This window comes from Lithobates pipiens, unplaced genomic scaffold (assembly GCF_037356315.1).
Source record: "Lithobates pipiens isolate NorthernLeopardFrog02 unplaced genomic scaffold, aLitPip1_a1.2 Scaffold_3, whole genome shotgun sequence".
Lineage (NCBI taxonomy): Eukaryota > Metazoa > Chordata > Amphibia > Anura > Ranidae > Lithobates > Lithobates pipiens.
The window spans coordinates 140,124-157,750 of record NW_027507790.1 but is presented as its reverse complement, the minus strand read 5'-3'; the positions used below and the strand labels follow the sequence as shown (position 1 = coordinate 157,750).

The 17,627-nt window shown below is 42.2% G+C and overlaps 1 protein-coding gene across 2 annotated transcripts in view; it reads right to left on the bottom strand.

Moving 5' to 3' along the window:
- SLC12A6 (solute carrier family 12 member 6) overlaps nt 1-17,627 on the bottom strand; it is a 94,664-nt gene that overhangs the window by 24,789 nt on the left and 52,248 nt on the right. For both annotated transcript variants that reach the window (XM_077461115.1, XM_077461116.1), the window contains 4 exons: nt 10,195-10,252; nt 7,518-7,692; nt 7,268-7,386; nt 1,097-1,195 (listed from right to left, as the gene is read on the bottom strand). In XM_077461115.1, coding sequence (XP_077317241.1) covers nt 1,097-1,195; nt 7,268-7,386; nt 7,518-7,692; nt 10,195-10,252 — 451 coding nt within the window. The remainder of the gene's footprint in view (nt 1-1,096; nt 1,196-7,267; nt 7,387-7,517; nt 7,693-10,194; nt 10,253-17,627) is intronic.

The window sequence follows — 17,627 nt, the reverse complement described above, 5'->3', positions numbered from 1 at the left end:
TTCAAGCATTAGCTTAGAGATTCCCTCGGTTCACATGAGGGAAGAATTAGGTGTGTGAGGTGGACTAAGCTTTTATTCTTTTGAGTTATTCTATCATTATACCTATTTTTGCAGCCAAAACTCCCATACTCAGAACTACCCGAGTTCTCAGCATTAATTATGAACTATGCATATTTTTTTATGAGCTATATATCATTTTTTAATTTGACAACTTAAAGCGGTTGTAAAGGCTGAAGGTTTTTTACAAAAACCTGTGTGCAGCTGCCCCTAATACTCACCTGAGCCCCCTTTCAATCCAGCAATGTGCACGAGAGGCTCAGCTGTTCCGGGACTCCCTCGCCTCATTGGGACAGCAGTGGCCACCCATTGGCTCCAGCCAGTAAGCCAATGAGGAGAGATAGGGTGGTGGGGGGGGGGGGGGTACTGAGCCATGGCTCTCTGTGTCTTATGGACACATAAAGCAACAGCTCGGGAACGAGCATGCAGTGGAGCCCCCAGGGAAAGTGTTTCTCTGGGGGCTCTGCTCGAGGAAGGGGAGCCAGGCGCGATGGTGAGTGACCCGAAATGAAGAAGATCGGGGATGCTCTGTGCAAAACCCTTGCATAGAGCAGGCAAGTATAACAAGTTTGAAAACAAGCTTTGATATCACTTTAAAATAAAACAAAATAAAATTAAAGTGATTGTAAAGTCTTTTTTAAAAAAAATTTAAAACAACAAACATTTCATACTTACCTCTTCTGTGCAGTTGATTTTACACAGGGCAGCCTGTATCCTCCTCTTCTTGGGTTCCTCTTTGGCTCTCCTGGCTCCTCTCTCCTGTCGAGTGCCCCCACAGCAAGGAGCATCCATAATTGGCTGACTTTGATCAGCCAATCAGGAGTCAGAGTCCCATGCGGCTAAGACACTCGTGGACATCACTGGAGAGAGGGGGGCCTCAGGTAAGTATTAGGGGGTGCTGGGAAGGCTGCTACACACAGAAGGTTTTTATCTTAATGCATAGAATGTATTAAGATAAAAAAAAAAAAAAAAAAGTTTTGCCTTTACAACTCCTTTAACATCAAACAGAGAGGCTGAAAGATATGATGGTGGAACTTACCAGTGGTAATACTGGAAACGAGGCCGCCAGTTCGGAGAACGGAGAAGAGTCTGTAACCCACAAGCCAAGTTCACAAAAAGGTAGCACATCAGGAAAAACCTAAGATGAAGGAACAAGAGACTGAGGCATGGATAGGTTCTAGACAAAACAGGCTTCAGCATCTGTAAACTATACTGTATATTGTAACACATTAGGCTTAATTCAAAAAAAGCTTTTACATAACTATAAGTCTCTTTCATTTTCAGTCATGTGACTGTAATTTTCAAATCTCATTGGACCCACCTGAAAATAAAACTTTTTGAAAATAAGTGTACAGATCCTGGGTGATAGCTTGTGAGAAATGAGCCTAGTGTATGCAATTTCTTAAAGACAAAGAAAGATGGATAAAGATGCATAATTAAAGGTTTTGTACTGTAAAATATGATCAGCTATTACGCTAGTGGCAGAGAAAGGGTTAACACTACTGCAAAGCGCTGCTACAGGCTCGAGGCTTTCACATTGGAGAGAAAGCAGTGGCTCTTTCAGGGTGATTTGCTCTTTCAGGGTGCTTTGCAGGCCGTATTTTTAGTATTATAGCGCCTGCAAAGCGCCCCAGTGTGAAAGGGGTCTTATGCCCTGTAGACACGGTCGGACTTTCCGACGGAAAAGGTCCGTTCAGATTATGTTGTCAGAAAATCCGATCGTGTGTGGGCTCTACTGGACTTTTTCTGTCGGAAATCCAGACGGAAAAAGTTTGAGAGCAGGATCTAAAATTTTCCGACAACAAAATCTGATCTGACTTTTTCCGATCGTTTGTAGAGAATTCCGATGGACAAAGTGCCACGCATGCTCAGATTAAATTATGAGACCAAAGCTATTGGCTACTAGCTGCTACGTAATCCCGTCGTAAGTAACGAACGCCACCTGGTTCCAAACGATCAGATTTTCCAACAACTTTGTCTGACCGTGTGTATGTAACAAAAGTTTTGGACAAAATCCGTTGGGAAAAAATCAGATGGATTTTGTGGTCGGAATGTCCGGCCGCGTGTACAGGGCAGAGTTGTAGTGTAACCAAACCCTAAAAATGTACTTCCCTTATTCGTTCAATTTTGGCCTGTTAAATATTAAACAACTAAAAGTGCTTTGTTGTATCTGTTTAATAAAGGACAAAAATACCCACTGATCCTGCCAGAAATCCATTAACTTTGTATATTCTTTTCACTCACTGCACTAAAATATCAGGCAGTGTTATCAGCCCTGTAAAGCTCTCTGTGAACTTAACTGCAGTACACCTTCCTCTTTGTTATTGAAATGGAAGAGATTAGAAGGCATCTGTATTCCTAACACACTAAAGAAGCCTTTCCAGTCTCAGGAAACCCCTGCTAAAAATGACTAGATCTACAACACATAATACATTATTATATATCTATAACACATGATACATTAGTGTTCTGGTCTGGAAGAATTCTCCTTACACTTTTGATCTTGGGAAGACTTACCCCCTTTCAGATAGCTAAAAAGATCAATGGTGTGAGTGGGAACTTATCCGAGAGGCAGAAATTGCTCAAGGAGCCCCCAGCAACCTCTGGATGAACACTGGTTGGGAATCCCTGTACTAAAGTGACAATGCTGCTCTTTCATAGCACAGTGAGTGAGCATTATTACTATTATTAATTATTATTATTACAGCAAGTGTTCTACTGGCAGGATCATCAGGTGAAAAAAAGCCTAAGATTTTTTTGTTCTTGGGTTTAGATACATTTTAATAATATTTAGCCTTTGCGGTACCTAATTATTTCTAGAGTTTAATTTCTGCTCTTGCTTTCATTTGGTGTATTCATTTTTTGACACTGCCCGTACTAAGCTGTCACTCAAGCAGGAGTGAGGGGGAATTTTGTAGAACAGTGATCTTCAGGCCCCTTTCACACTGGGGCGGGAGCGGCACCAGCAGTAAAATGGCACTAATTTTAGCACCGTTTATTGCAGTTTTAGCGATGCTATTCAGCCACTAGCGGGGGGTTAAAAAAAGGGGTTAAAACCAGCCGCAAAGCGTCTCTTTGCCGGCGGTATAGCCGTGCTGCCCCATTCATTTCAATGGGCAGGAGTGGTGAAGGAGTGGTGTATACACCGCTCCAAAGATGCGGCTAGCAGGACTTTTTTTGCCGCCCTGGCAGCGCACCGCTCCAGTGTGAAAGCCCTCTGGCTTTCACATTGGAGAGACAGCAGCGGCTGTTTCAGGGCGCTTTGCAGGCGCTATTTTTATCGCTGTATCGCTTGCCAATCACCCCAGTGTGAAAGGGGCCTGAGTCTAATGCAGACAAACAACTTATACATTGTATGTGAGGAACTAAACACATATTAGCACACTAATAATACACTATTTTCAGCTAAATCTTATATTTGTTGTTGTCTGTTAGAGCAGAACTAAATATAAAAGTAATTACATTTTAGAATGTAAGCTCTACGAGCAGGGCCCTCCTGTAACTTTTGTATTGTACTGTAATTGTGTTGCCCCCCTATACATTGTAAAGCGCTGAGTAAACTGTGGGCGCAATATAAATCGTGTATAATAATAATAATAATAATTAAAGTATGATCTTCCGTTTTAAAATGGTTTCTTATTAAAACTGTGCTGTGACACGTATTCTTACGGATGAAAACATTTATATCAGAGTTATATTTAAATTAAAATGTAGAGCAACAGCTTGCCATTCTTTTCAGTGTAATAGACCATGAGACAGTGGTGAGCAGAGATGAGAAAAAAATATGGCAATGACTTCTTTTAAAAACTTTTTTTTTTTTAAGTCAGCAGCTACAAATACTGCAGCTGCTGACTTTTAAAATAAGGACACTCACCTGTCCCAGGGTCCAGTGATGTCGGCATCCGAGGCCGAACCGCCCCTCAAGGGACGCTGCTGCCGCCGCCATCTTTGGTAAGGGAATCAGGAAATTAAGCCTTGCAGCTTCACTTCCCAGTTCCCTACTGCACATGCGTGAGTCGAGCTGCTCAATCCAAATGGTCCCTGCTGTCTCTGGGACTCATGTGTGTCCCAGCAGACAGCGCGGGGGACAGGAAGAGGCATAGACTCCCATGGCAGTCTATGCCCAGAAGTGGGTGCAAATACCTTAGACAGGTATCTGCACCCCCTTCCCCCCCGAAAGGTGCCAAGTGTGACACCGGAGGGGGGGGGGGATGGTTACGAAAAGCGGAGGTTCAACTTTTGTGTGAACCTCCGCTTTAAGACCAATGAAAGGTCAGTGTAATATGACTGAACAGTAGAGCTGCACGATTCTGGCTAAAATGAGAATCACAACTTTTTGCTTAGAAGATCACGAATCTCTTGCGATTCTCGCGGCGCATCATCTTTCACATTAAAACAAAAAAAATTGTGCTAAGATTACTGTTTAGTTTTTTTTATTTATTGAAGTGTATTTTTCCCCAAAAAATTGCATTTGAAAGACTGCTGGGCAAATACAGTGTGACATAAAATATTGTAGCAATTGCCATTTTATTCCCTAGGGTCTCTGATTTTATATATATATATATATATATATATATATATATATATATATATATATATATATATATATATATATATATATATATATATAAAAATATATAAAATGTTTGGGGGTTCCAAGTAATTTTCTAGCAAAAAATATTGATTTTTGAAAGAAGTGTCAGAAAAAGATTTAGACTTTAAGTGGTTAAACTTCCTGCATTTACACTTGAAAGCTTGGCAGAGATTATTTGTTTACAAAAGAAGTTCTTTCCCTTTGATCTAAGAAGTAAGCCTTAAGCCGCGTACACGCGTAGCCGTCTGTCCGACGTACTTAGTCTGGCGGACTTCCCGCCAGACTGTCCGTCGGACTTTCCGAACGGGCTACTTGCCCACACACGGCACTTTTTCAGCGGACTAATACGGCGTACTAAGTCCGCCGTACTATCCGCCCTACTTTTGAAACGAACGGACTCGCCCACACACGCAGAGGAAAGTCCGCTCATTTCGAGCGCGTCTCCAGGTAGGCGGGGCCCGCAAAGGATACATCGCTGTCCCCGCCGCCTGGTATGGACTTAAAGGGGAACCCCAACGCCGAAAAAAAACGGCGTGGGGGTTCCCCCCAGGTCCACATCAGACCCTTGTCCGAGCACGCTACCCGGCCGGCCAGGAAAGGGGGGGCGAGCAAGCGCCTGAGCCGTACCAGCCGTACCAGGCAAGCGCCTGAGCTGTACCAGGCCGCGTGCCCTCAACATGGGGGGTGCCTTGGGGAAGGGGGGGCCGCGCGGCCCCCCCACCCCAAAGCACCTTGTCCCAATGTTGATGAGGACAAGGGCCTCTTCCCGACAACCCTGGCCGTTGGTTGTCGGGGTCTGCGGGCGGGGGGGCTTATCGGAATCCGGGAGCCCCCTTTAATAAGGGGGCCCCCGGATACCGGCCCCCCACCCTATGTGAATGAGTATGGGGTACAATGTAGTCCATACCAGGCGGCGGGTCCAGCGACGTATCCTTCACGGGCCCCGCCTACCTGGAGACCTGCTCGAAATGAGCGGACTTTTCTCCGGGCGGGAAAAGTCCGTTCATTTCAAAAGTACGGGCAGATTGCCCAGGATGCTTTCTTTTGACAGCTGAGTGAGCAGATAATCTCTCCACTTGTTTATATGAAAGAATCGCCTACTCTCAGTGGAAGAGATCGCAAAGGGGGGGGGGGGTGAATCGAGATCGTGGTTTAATGATTAATCGTGCAGCTCTACTGAACAGTAACGTTTTTTATCCAAGACCTAGTAGATGTGAAGTCATACAAACAGAATGGATATCAGAATGAACTACAGTGACTGCACAACAGAATACAGGCACTAATAATACTAGGATACTAGGAAAAATAAATAGGTGAACTGTATGTAAATTATGCATACTTGGGCCTCGTACACATGATCTGAAAATCAGAAGGAAAAATTCGTAAGACTGTCTGTGGATTTTTGGATCGTTAGTACGGTGCTTTCGTCAGACAAAAGCTGGATGTGCAGGTTATAACATTTTTGTCTGATGTGAACTCAGCAATCTGATTTTCGGATGGTCAGTAAAGAAATCCATCACACAAAAGTCGGAAGCACAAACACACATGCTCGGAAACCAGGAATGACTAGGAAGAGTTCAGTCTTGTAAACTACCGTTCGTAATCTAGAATTAACATTCGTGACGCGGTAATTGATGAAATGTCAAAATACAGTGCACAGTCCCATCTTTTTTAATGGGATAATAATGAAGCTGCTTTACTGATGATGCTGATGTAGTTATGCCAAACGTATTTTAAAAAGGCATTTGTTTTGTACGATCTGAAAATCGCAAATCAACATTCAAACGTCTACCAAGATGAAATTAGCAGAAGGGGCCCAAAGGGTGGCGCTTGAGAAATGAACTCCCTCTTTATACTCTCATAGTACGTCACTACACTACATTCGTGTTTGTCAAATGACAAATTTGCGGATAGTTAGTATGCTAGACAAAATCCTGCGCACGCGCTTTTGACAAAAATCAGACGATCGGTCATCCAACAATCAGACCGTGTGTACGAGGCTTTAAGTGCATGTCCACAATAAAAAAAAAAAAAAAACGTAACTTTAAAATGAACACTTTGTCAAATAATCTGGAAGAAAAACGTATGTGGATGATTCAGGAAGCCAATGTATACATAAGTGAACAGAAAGAGACTACAAACACACAAAAATATGGAGTATTAATAAAACGCCATCAGATTACAGCACATTTCTAATACTTCAAACACTTTATAACGAAAAAATATATATAATAGCAATGTAAAGAATCAAACAGTAACTGTCCAACATTACCTTGATTCCAATAAATGCACTTGTATAGTTAAATATATTGTCAACGAAAAACTTTTATCATACTTTTATTTTGGTTATCTATCAATATATCTTTCACAATGTAAATTATGTTTAAAAATAAAAAAAGTAATGGACATGAAAAGTGAATGAGCAGATCAATCTGCTGGTGTGCTATTGTATGGCTCTAAAAATAAATAAATATACCTTGAAAACTACATACAAACTACTTAGAAAGGCTAATGGTACCCCCTTTGAATTGTGCAGTTGAATATCCCCCAAAAAATTATTTGTACTTAATATCATATATAAAAATCACTTGATTTGCAGGTAACTAAATGACATACATGGACAGGATCGGTGCTACCAAATCCAAAGAAGCAATGAGAATCCCCAACTCAGCAATTCCAGCTGTAAGCAACAATGCCCAAGTAGGTTCCCCGTTACTCTTTCCATGACCAAATACCTATTTTTGTAAAAGGAAGAAAAAAAATGATAAGGTTATTGTTCACCTTTCACATGCAAATCAATTTTTCCTGAATTACCTAGGTACAGTATCAAAAAATATCAACACTTTTCATATCATTCAGTTGTTACCCTGAGGAAAGGGATGATTCCATCTTTGGCAATGGCCTGAAGCAGGCGTGGGGCACCCGTCAAGCTCTGTAGTCCAGCTCCACAGGTAGAAAAAAATGATCCAATCACTATAACCCAAGGGGAAGGCCAAGAGAGGGCACCTACTACAAGCGTTCCCTTTACCGCATCTCCAAACCTGCAAGAAACAAGTCCTAGATGTCATACTGAATACATCTGCACAAGCCACCAATCAGTTTCTCCTGCTTCCACAGCAAGAAACCATGCAAGTTACAGTTCATGCCTTTATCACTTTTGTTTTACATAGTTACATAGTTAGTAAGGTTGAATAAAGACACCAGTCCATCCAGTTCAACCTGAGTGCGTGTCTACAATTATCCCTATCCCTGTACATTGCATCTCATTAAGATGCTCATCTATTATATTAATATTTACGGTACCCATATAGCGCCATCAATTTACCCATACATGGCACACTCACATGGTCCCTACCCTCAAGGAGCTCACAATCCAAGGTCCCCAACTCACATTCATATAGTAGGGCCAATTTTGGACAGAAGCCAATTAACCTACCAGCATGTCTTTGGAGTGTGGGAGGAAACCAGAGTACCCAGAGGAAACCCACACAGGCACAGGGAGAACATGCAAACTTCAGGCAGATAGTTGGGATTCAAACCAGTGACCCTTTTTACTGTTAGGTGAGAGTGCTACCCACTACACCACTGTGCCACCCCTACCTTGAATACTGTAACATCATCCAGCCCTCTAATAACAGGGTTCATTTCCACAACTTATCATGAATGCTGCTGAAAGGTTTTCTATATCTCCAAATAACCTAATAAAATTGATGATGCTCTGTTTAAAAAAAACACATTTCACAATTCACACCTGAACTAGAATTGTAACCGAATGCATAAATATTCTTTGATCTGCCTTTCCTACCCTACCACTAAACATTTAACATTCTCCCCATTTTTAACCTCATATCATGCATTATTATTATTATTAATAATAATAATTATTATTATTATACAGAATGTATAGTGCCAACAATTTACACAGGGCTTTAAAATATAAAAAGGGAGACAATACAGTTACAGTACAATAAAATACAAGAAGGTTAAGAGGGCCCTGCTCAAAAGAGCTTACAATCTAATGGGGTGGGGTGGGGCAGGTGGTTAAAAAGTTGCAAATGTGGGAAATGAGCTGATGGAAGTGGTAAAAAATTTGTTGGAGTCGCGATAGGCTTCCCTGAAGTGATGGAGTTTTCAGGGATCGCCTGAAGGCAGCCAGAGTAGGAGATAGCTGAACAGATTGAAGTAGAGTGTTCCAGAGGATGGGAGAGGCTCTGGAGAAGTCCTGGAGACAAGCATAGGAGGAGACGAGAGCTTCAGAGCAGGAGGTCTTGAGAGGACGGTTTGGGTGATATTTGGAGACAGGAATGGTGATGTAGCAGGGGGCAGAGTTGTGAATGGCTTTGTATATTGTGGTTAGTATTTTGAATTTAATTTGCTGGGTGATCGGAAGCCAGTGCATGGATTGGCAGACTCTGAGCGGTTGGTAAGGTAGATACGTCTGGCAGTAGCATTCATGATAGACTAAAGAGGGGATAGCCTATGGAGACGTAGGCCTATGAGGAGAGAGTTGCAATAGTCAAGGCGAGAGACAACAAGGGAGTGAATGAGGAGCTTGGTGGTTTCAGAATTTAAAAAGGGGCAAATTGTAGGGATTTTATGCAGGTAAAGTCTACAAGCTTTTGACAACGATTGAATTTGGGGCTGAAAGGACAGGTCAGAGTCTAGGATTACACCTAGTACCCTGGCGTGGGGGGAGGGATTGAAGGTTGCATTATTGATTTTGATGGAAAAGTCATTGAGGGGGGCATGGACGGGGGGCCGGTATTAGCTTGGTTTTAAAGAGATTTCGTTTAAGGAAGCGGTGCAACATCCATGCTGATATGTCAGTTAGTAATGCAAGAGAAGACTGAAGCAGTGAGGTGAGGAGTAGACAGATAGATTTATGTGTGATCAGCGTATAGATGGTATGGAAGTGGGAGGTTATCAAGTGACCAAGGGAAGAGGTGTAGATAGAAAAGAGAAATTGTCCAAGAACAGAGCCTTGGGGGACCCCCACAGAAGGAGGCAATGAAGAGGAGGAGACAATGTAGTGGCTGCATTCGTTTTTTTTTTAGGGTTTTTTCCCCACCTGGTGATCTGCCCAGTAACATACCTCCTGTTTTAGAGTGCCACCAATTTGGATAAAATGAGCACAGGGGGCACCTTTGGGCAGCAATATTACTGGTCTGGAGGGAGGGGAGTGATAGATGTATTAGCAGTTTTAGATACACTAATAATTTGAAGCCAAACTCAAGGTAACACTTAATAAACAGTTACAGCAACAGATATTTTAATTTTGGGATAAAGGTTTTACATATAATAAATAAAAACTGATCATGGTACGTTCCTCTGTCAGTGGTACATTTTGTTTGTCTCAGCCCTGTAACTGCTACATCTGCAGGTGAGCTTTTGAAAAAATAAAAATAAAACTTACTGGTTGGATCACCAGCTGAAAAAGGAAAGAAAGCGAATGCAACTAATACATCTCAGAATTAGTAAGCGGCAATATAATAATTGCTTTTGGGTTTAATACCGCTTTAAAGAATAAACTTCACAATACTTACTTATCTCTGAGAACCACTCCATCAATGCAGGCTCCGAACAAGAGAACATTACTGAGATCTAAAATCCACTGAATCAAGGAAATTAACCAAAATGGTTTTTGTTCAACATAAGGTATTAAACACGAGAAACCATATTTTTAGCCACAAAAACTAATCTTGTGTTAAAAAATATGAAAATTCACTGTAGACATTTATGGTAAAATAAGTGGTACTCCTGTCAAGCAGCTAAATGCACAGTGAAAAAAACTGTGGACGCAATATACATAGACATATTTTCTGCCAATATATTTGTACTTTTACATTCATGCGACTCGCACAACCCTGCCACACTTTAGGTGACAATCATGTTTTCCAGTTTCGATTGGGAGCTTCCAATCTCACCTCTCTTTCATGCCTGTTTATTTGACAATCAATCATCATCCAGTACTTTTAAGTGTCCAATAAGAAGACAGAAAATACTGTCAGGGCTGGTTCACACCACAAAAAACACACTTCAGATCCGTTCTGGATGCGTTTCTGCATGCAATGTGTTTTTGATGCGTTCCGGTGCATTTTTTATGCTTTTCCGGATGCATTCCAGATGTTTTTTTTCTTCGCTGCACTGGGGTCCAGTACATTTTTGATACATCCCAGTGTGTTTTTTCTGGTAGGGTTGTGTGGATCACCAGCCTGGCTGAACAGGATTGCAAAATTTTTTTTCACAGGTAAAAACCTGTTTATAATCACAGTATTTAATCGGTGTATTCAGCTGCTTGGCAAGCATTCGACTTCATTATTTAACACATTAATTCATTCGCCTGCATGCAAATGTGCCATAAAGTCACACAACCATAGAATAAAAACAACTTTAATGTCCCTGCTCAAACACAGGACAGTTTTGGGAGTGATGGTCCTGGAAACGTAGCACCCAGCGGCAGTCCTGGGAACGGCATTACATTAATATGCGAGTACTCTTGATACGTTCGTGTGATTCTAATACAAAATACACATTACATCTGCTGCCTACATACTTTTACAGAAACATGTAAATGTCCAGCGGAGCAAATATATTTTAACAAGACCGCAGAAAATGAAATAATATGTTTAAAAGGTATGCTATAATTTATAAACTGTTCAAAATTAGTACTTGTAACTTTATTAGAGACATTTATTTTTAGAAAACCAAGCATATTCTATCATGTTATGTCATTAGGGACACATACCCTTGCATTTAAGTAATGTCTAAAGTGTTCATGTCAGATTGACTGGCAAATGGAAATTAATATAATGCACAAGCACTAGCATAAGCATTTTAGATTAAATTATGCGTAGATTCAATTTCAAGTCTAATGTCCATTATTTTTTCATGCGCTCAATATTTATAATGGGTTACTTGCGGACACACTTCCACCAGACGGATATTAACAAATTGATTTAAGCATTGTAAAATGACATTGAGAAAGTAGGCATGAGTCTTCTGCATGATTTCTTTCTTAGCTTATCGGTGCAAGAACACACACTACTAAGATTATACCCTTGTCTACAATACAGCCAAATATACCTCTAGATTTTACCTGCACCAGGGTTAAGGATTCATTCACTGATAGGGGTTGATTTACTAAAATGTTTTTTTTTGTTCATCAAAGCTTAAAGTGGTGTTCCGCTTAAATAAAAAAAAATTTAAAGTCAGCAGCTACAAATACTGCAGCTGCTGACTTATAATCGGACACTTACCTGTCCCAGGGTCCAGCGATGCGGGGGAACGAAGGCTATACATAGTTCATACCAACGGAATATCTGGACTCACATTTCACATTATTTTGTCATAGCTGGACTTTTTTATGCTCATATTGTTAGTTCACTGAAGCACATTTTCTGTATTCCTTACTAGACTGCACAACATGTGATATGTGTGCTGACCTTTTAAAGTGGTTGTAAACCCTTACAAACCACTTTGACCTACAGGTAAGCCTAGATTAAGGTTTACCTGTAGGTTCAAGAAATATCTCCCAAACCTATACGGTTTAGGAGATATTTGCCCGAAGACGGGCACCGAGCGGGGCATCGTCGATGACGGCAATGTCGCGAGTCTCGGCTTCCGTACGCATGCGCGGGAGTGACGTCATCTCTGCTCCGGTGAATCACAGCGCCGGAGCAGTGAGACCCACGGAGACCCACCAAGAAGATGGACGCTCGGAACTACAGGGGACAGCGGTGACTTCGCTGGCTCCTGTGTCAGGTAAGTGACACATAATGGACTACTATGCGATGCATAGTAGTCCATTATGCTTTGCCTTTACAGGGAATGAAAGAGGAAGTAAACTCATCAGGGTTTACTTCCTCTTTAAGTTTGATTTCACTACCAGAACATTTGGTGATTTAATGCATTATATGCATTAAGGTTATATTAAAGTCTTGTTTTGTTTTTTTGTTTGTTTAAAAATAACAAACGTGTTATACTTATCTGCTCTATACAGTGGTTTTGCATAGAGCAGCCCTGATCCTCCTCTTCTCAGGTCCTGGCCCATCCCTCCTGCCAAGTGCCCCCCCACAGCAAGCAGCTTGTTATAGGGGCACCCAAGCCGCTGCTCTCTGCATTCATTCAGACATGGAGCTGCAGCTCGGCCCCACCCACTCCCTCTCCTCATTGGCTCACTGACTGACAGCAGCGGGAGCTAGTGGCGCCCGCTGCTGTCTCAACCAATAAGGAGAGAAAGCCCCGGACAGCCAAGTCTCTCATGCAACATCGCTGGATCGAGATAGGCCTCAGGTAAGTATTAGGGGGACTGCTGCACACAGAAGGCTTTTTATCTTAATGCATTAAGATGAAAAGCCTTCTGCTTTAGAATCGCTTTAAAAGGTGAAAACCTTCTGCAGAATCCCCCCCCCCCCCTATTTTTTTTTACCCGAGCATGATCAGGTCCAGCAATGTGCACAAGAGCAGTGGCCATCTCCCTCCTCCCTCGGAACAGTGATAGCAGCCGGGTAGCTCCCACTGCTGTTAATCAAATTCTGTGATGATGAAAGAGCAGGGGGCAGGCCCAAGTTGCCCAGTTGTGTCGGTAGATGCAGACAGGGCGGCTCAGGAGTGAGCACGCACAGGGGCCCTCCATGGGACGCCGCTTGCCGAAGAGGAGAGCCAGTAGGGAACCCCAGAGCAGGTAAGTATTCCATGTTTGTTACTTTAATAAAAATAAAAAAAAAACCTTAAGGCTGGGTTCACACTATTTATGGTGCGGCTCGCAGCAGGGGGTCCGGTGTATTCCTGCTCACCATGTCAGGGGAAAATCAAGTCTGAATTCTTGCCTGAAGACGCAGCCAAAGACACAAAGATGCTCCGTGGCCTCCAGAAGATGTATGAACCGGCTCCATTGAGAGCTGGTCACAGTCTCCTGTCACGTGAACTAGATTTGGGGAAACCCACATCCAATTCGCATAAGTGTGAACTCAGCCTAAATGTCGCTTTAACTGAACAAGCTGAAGTTAGAAGCCGATTGGCTTCCATGCACAGCTGCACCATATTTTGCGCTCTCCAGTTTTACTAAATAAACCCCATAGTCTGGTGACTGGTGTTTTTCTGTACTGGATAAAACACCAGTCACCACTAGGGCACATAGAACATGTGCACCAGTCACACTGCAAAGCAGCCAGGAGGTGCCCTGTGTTGAGCTGCGGTAAAATGCAGACATGTAGCATTTAACCACAGTGCACTGACAGGCACCTCTTGTCACTGTACTGCAGCACAACACATTGTGCTGATGTGTGGAGACATGAATCAAGTGTCACTTTTGAACATTTCAAATAAAGTAAAAAAAGAGTAAAAAATAAAAATAAAAAAAAATAAAAGGAAAAAAACTGATGTGCTGAATTGCACTACTCCCTCGCCACCACTGTACCTAAAAACTGACAGCTGCATGCAGGCTAAAACAATACATGAAGCATGTGGGCAGCGTGAACAAGCCCTAAAGTGTATGCACCAAAACTGTATCTCAAAGACGGAGGAGGAATTTTACTAAGAGCAGTATCAGCACAAGGGACACATCCTGAGTTATATCCATTGTGCCGATTTGGCTCCCCAGCCACTGAAATTATTCTGCAATTCTAATGCCGCGTACACACGAGCGGATTGTATGGCGTACTTAGTCCGTCGAAACACATTTCAGCGGACAATCCGCTCGTGTGTGGGCTTCAGCGGACTTTTTCAGCGTGCAGTCCGGAGTACTAAGAATTTCGGTTTTTCCGAAATCCTGTCCGTCATACTTTGGTTTCAGCGGACAATACGGTCGTGAGTAGGCTAGTTCGACGGACTAAGAATGGCGCATGCCCAGAAAGGATTTACACGGCGGAAGGTTGCATTGCTGTGTATTGGACTTCCTATTTCTAGTCCCGTCGTACGTGCTGTACACGTCATCGCGCAAGCTTTCGACGGACTGTTTGTGCATCCGTGTGTGGTCAAGTCCGTTCAGTGGAAACTACGACGGATTGTCCGTCGGATTGTATGATGAACTAAGTACGCCATACAATCCGCTCGTGTGTACGCGGCATAAGTGTGTGTGCATTCCTGCTACCCCACATGCAGTGGATCCTCCTGCCAGCTCATATGCCACTACAGAATGTGCTAGCTGGTGGGGGTAACCACTGCATTCAATTTACTTGAATACTGTGCAACATTCTATTGTTAAGATATTAAAGAAGTTGGTCTTGCCTAGTAACATAGCTCTCCCTGCATGTTTTTTTTATATAGTACTACAGTATTATCATAGAATGAGGTCAGTTGGCCCACAAGCCATTCCACTTCTGTCTACCCATTCTCACCCTGCAATGGTATGTTATGCTGTAAACATCAAGGAGAGCGCCCCAGTATTTGTAATCACTCCCCAGCCGTATTCAGCAGTAGGGATCAAATGGAACAAAAGACCTCAAATTCACAGCAGCGGGTCACCCTTCCCACAAATCAGAAAGCGATTGTGTAAGTAGAGATTTCTATCCCACAGTAAATCTGTTTGCAGTCACACATTAAAGTGCTGTGAGAAAGCAGAGAGCAGGACTGTTGTCAGCACTTCAGATGAGTTCACTGGACCAAAGAAGATTGCACACATTCCAGTGTACCAGATGGGCCTGGGCGAATGTGGCAAAAACAAAGGCTAAAAACAGCTAGACCTCATCTTCACTAAGGTCAGAATGCCTGGTTTTGTTTTCTCAAATGCACGGTTTGCTTCAATGCTATGTGACAGACAGTCTTCATTTTACACATCCATGCCAGTCTTTACAGAGGCAGCTGCATATACAATCGTTTAAAATGTGAAATCAGCTCTGGGACCCACAACTCCCAGGGAGTGCTGTTATAGACTTCAGAAAACAGACCGACAGGCATCTCTAATAATAGAATATGTCGCAAACAATTATAGGAGTGGTGTACGAAAGGCACATGGGGAAATACCTTAACATCCAACTCTTTATATAAAAAGATATTTTCAGTAATCATGAAATAAAGTTACGAATAATATTAATAATAACAGTAGTAAAACCAATTCAGACAGTGAAAACTGTCACCATACATTGGTAGTTCAAGGAGAAATGCCCCTTACATTGGCAGTCAGTAGAGTAATTGCCCATTACATTGAAGGTTACTGGAAAGGGGCCAACTTATAAATGGTAGTAAGTCTAATGTCCTTGTACATTAGTGGTCAGTGAAAATGTGCCTCTCATATTTATGGTCGGTAAAAATTCCCTTAATATATTAGTTGTCAGTGTAGTTCTCCCTTACATGGTGGTCAGTGGAGAAATATCCCTTCTCATTGGTAATCAGTAGAAGAATGCAGACAGCTAAAAATATCAATGGTGGCAGAGGTTCTTGCATGAGAACAAATAGCAGCATGTTTACTATATCAGCACTACTTGGTCTGTTGAAAGATATTGGTGCCAGAACTATGCAGGCACTATCAGTCAGAAGATCACTGGGGAGTCCAGCTTCAACTAGTAGCAACTATTCCGCAGTCTGTCCCTCTCAATTGCAGTCAGTGCTTGTGTACAATAATGTTTAAAGTGGCATTAAAAATTCTGGGTAAAAAATTATAAATAAAGAAAACTATTCAAGTATGTATTTTTAATGGAAAAAGTACCTTCTAGTGTTCTTAGCATCCTATAAATCCATTTTTACCAGCTGTAATCTCATTTCCCCTTAGAAGGTAGCTATGTTGATTCTCTGTCATCCCACTGTATGCAGGTACATTGCCACCTTCTCTTGTTGGCACCGGAGATCAACTAAGGGTCCTTTCACACGGGGCGGATCAGTGTTGATCCGCCCCGTGGATATCTGCTTGCTCAGCAGGAATCGCCAGAGCGATCTCCGCTGAGCAGGAAGAGGACAGTACTGTCTCTGCACACTGCGCAGGGACGGACCTGTCACAGCGCCGCTCTACCCTATGGGAGATCGGGTGACGACGGACCGCAGTGTCTGTCGTCACCCGATCCGATGACGGATGGAAAAATTGCTTTTTCCTCTGTCACACTTTTTTGGATCGGAGCGGGTCGGATGTCAGCGGACATGTGACGCTCTATGGAGCATCCGTTCAGGTCCGCCTGAAAAACTGATAGGCGGACCTGAACGGATCGTTCGTGTGAAAGGGGCCTTAGTCATTTGTAGTGCGCACAGAGCAATGCCCATGACTACAGCTAACATGCACTACTGGTTTCAAACAAACAGAAGTAAGGGGAAAAGGGAACGTTTTAGGAGCTCATGAAGGATGTTACAAGTAGGTAGAAAGATAAACAATTTCATGAAAAATAGATTACAGATCAATTAAGCAGTGGATACGTATGGATTATTTTTGGAGAACAGGGATATTGTTTACTGTCATTTTAAATCTAATATTAGTGGTTGTTGCTCCCCGTACTTAGTGGTGGTTTGTATATCAAGAAGCTGATCCAGTAACAAGAGAAAAAAATAAAATAAAAATAAAAATATGATAACAAAAGTTTATATAAAAAACAGAAAGAATACTTAGAAAACATAAAAGCGTGCAAATCATAAGGTCTAATTTGAGCTGACAGACAAACAAAACAACCACAGAGTAAACTGATTACAACTGATCCACAATAAAAAGGTTAATTATACAGCATTGAGGATACAAAGATCACAGGCCTTTGTTCATAACAATAAAATACATAATGTACCAATTTTATATACCACAGCAATTAAAATGCCATGATTAAAATAGCTTAGTACATACACTATATTACTAAAGGTATTGGGACGTCTACCTTTACACACACTTGAACTTTAATGTCATCCCAGTCTTAGTCCATAGGGTTCAATATTGAGTTGGCCCACCCTTTGAAGCTATAACAGCTTCAACTCTTCTGGGAAGGCTGTCCACAAGGTTTAGAAGTGTGTCTATGGGAATGTCCGACCATTCTTCCAGAAGTGCATTTGTGAGGTCAAGCACTGATGT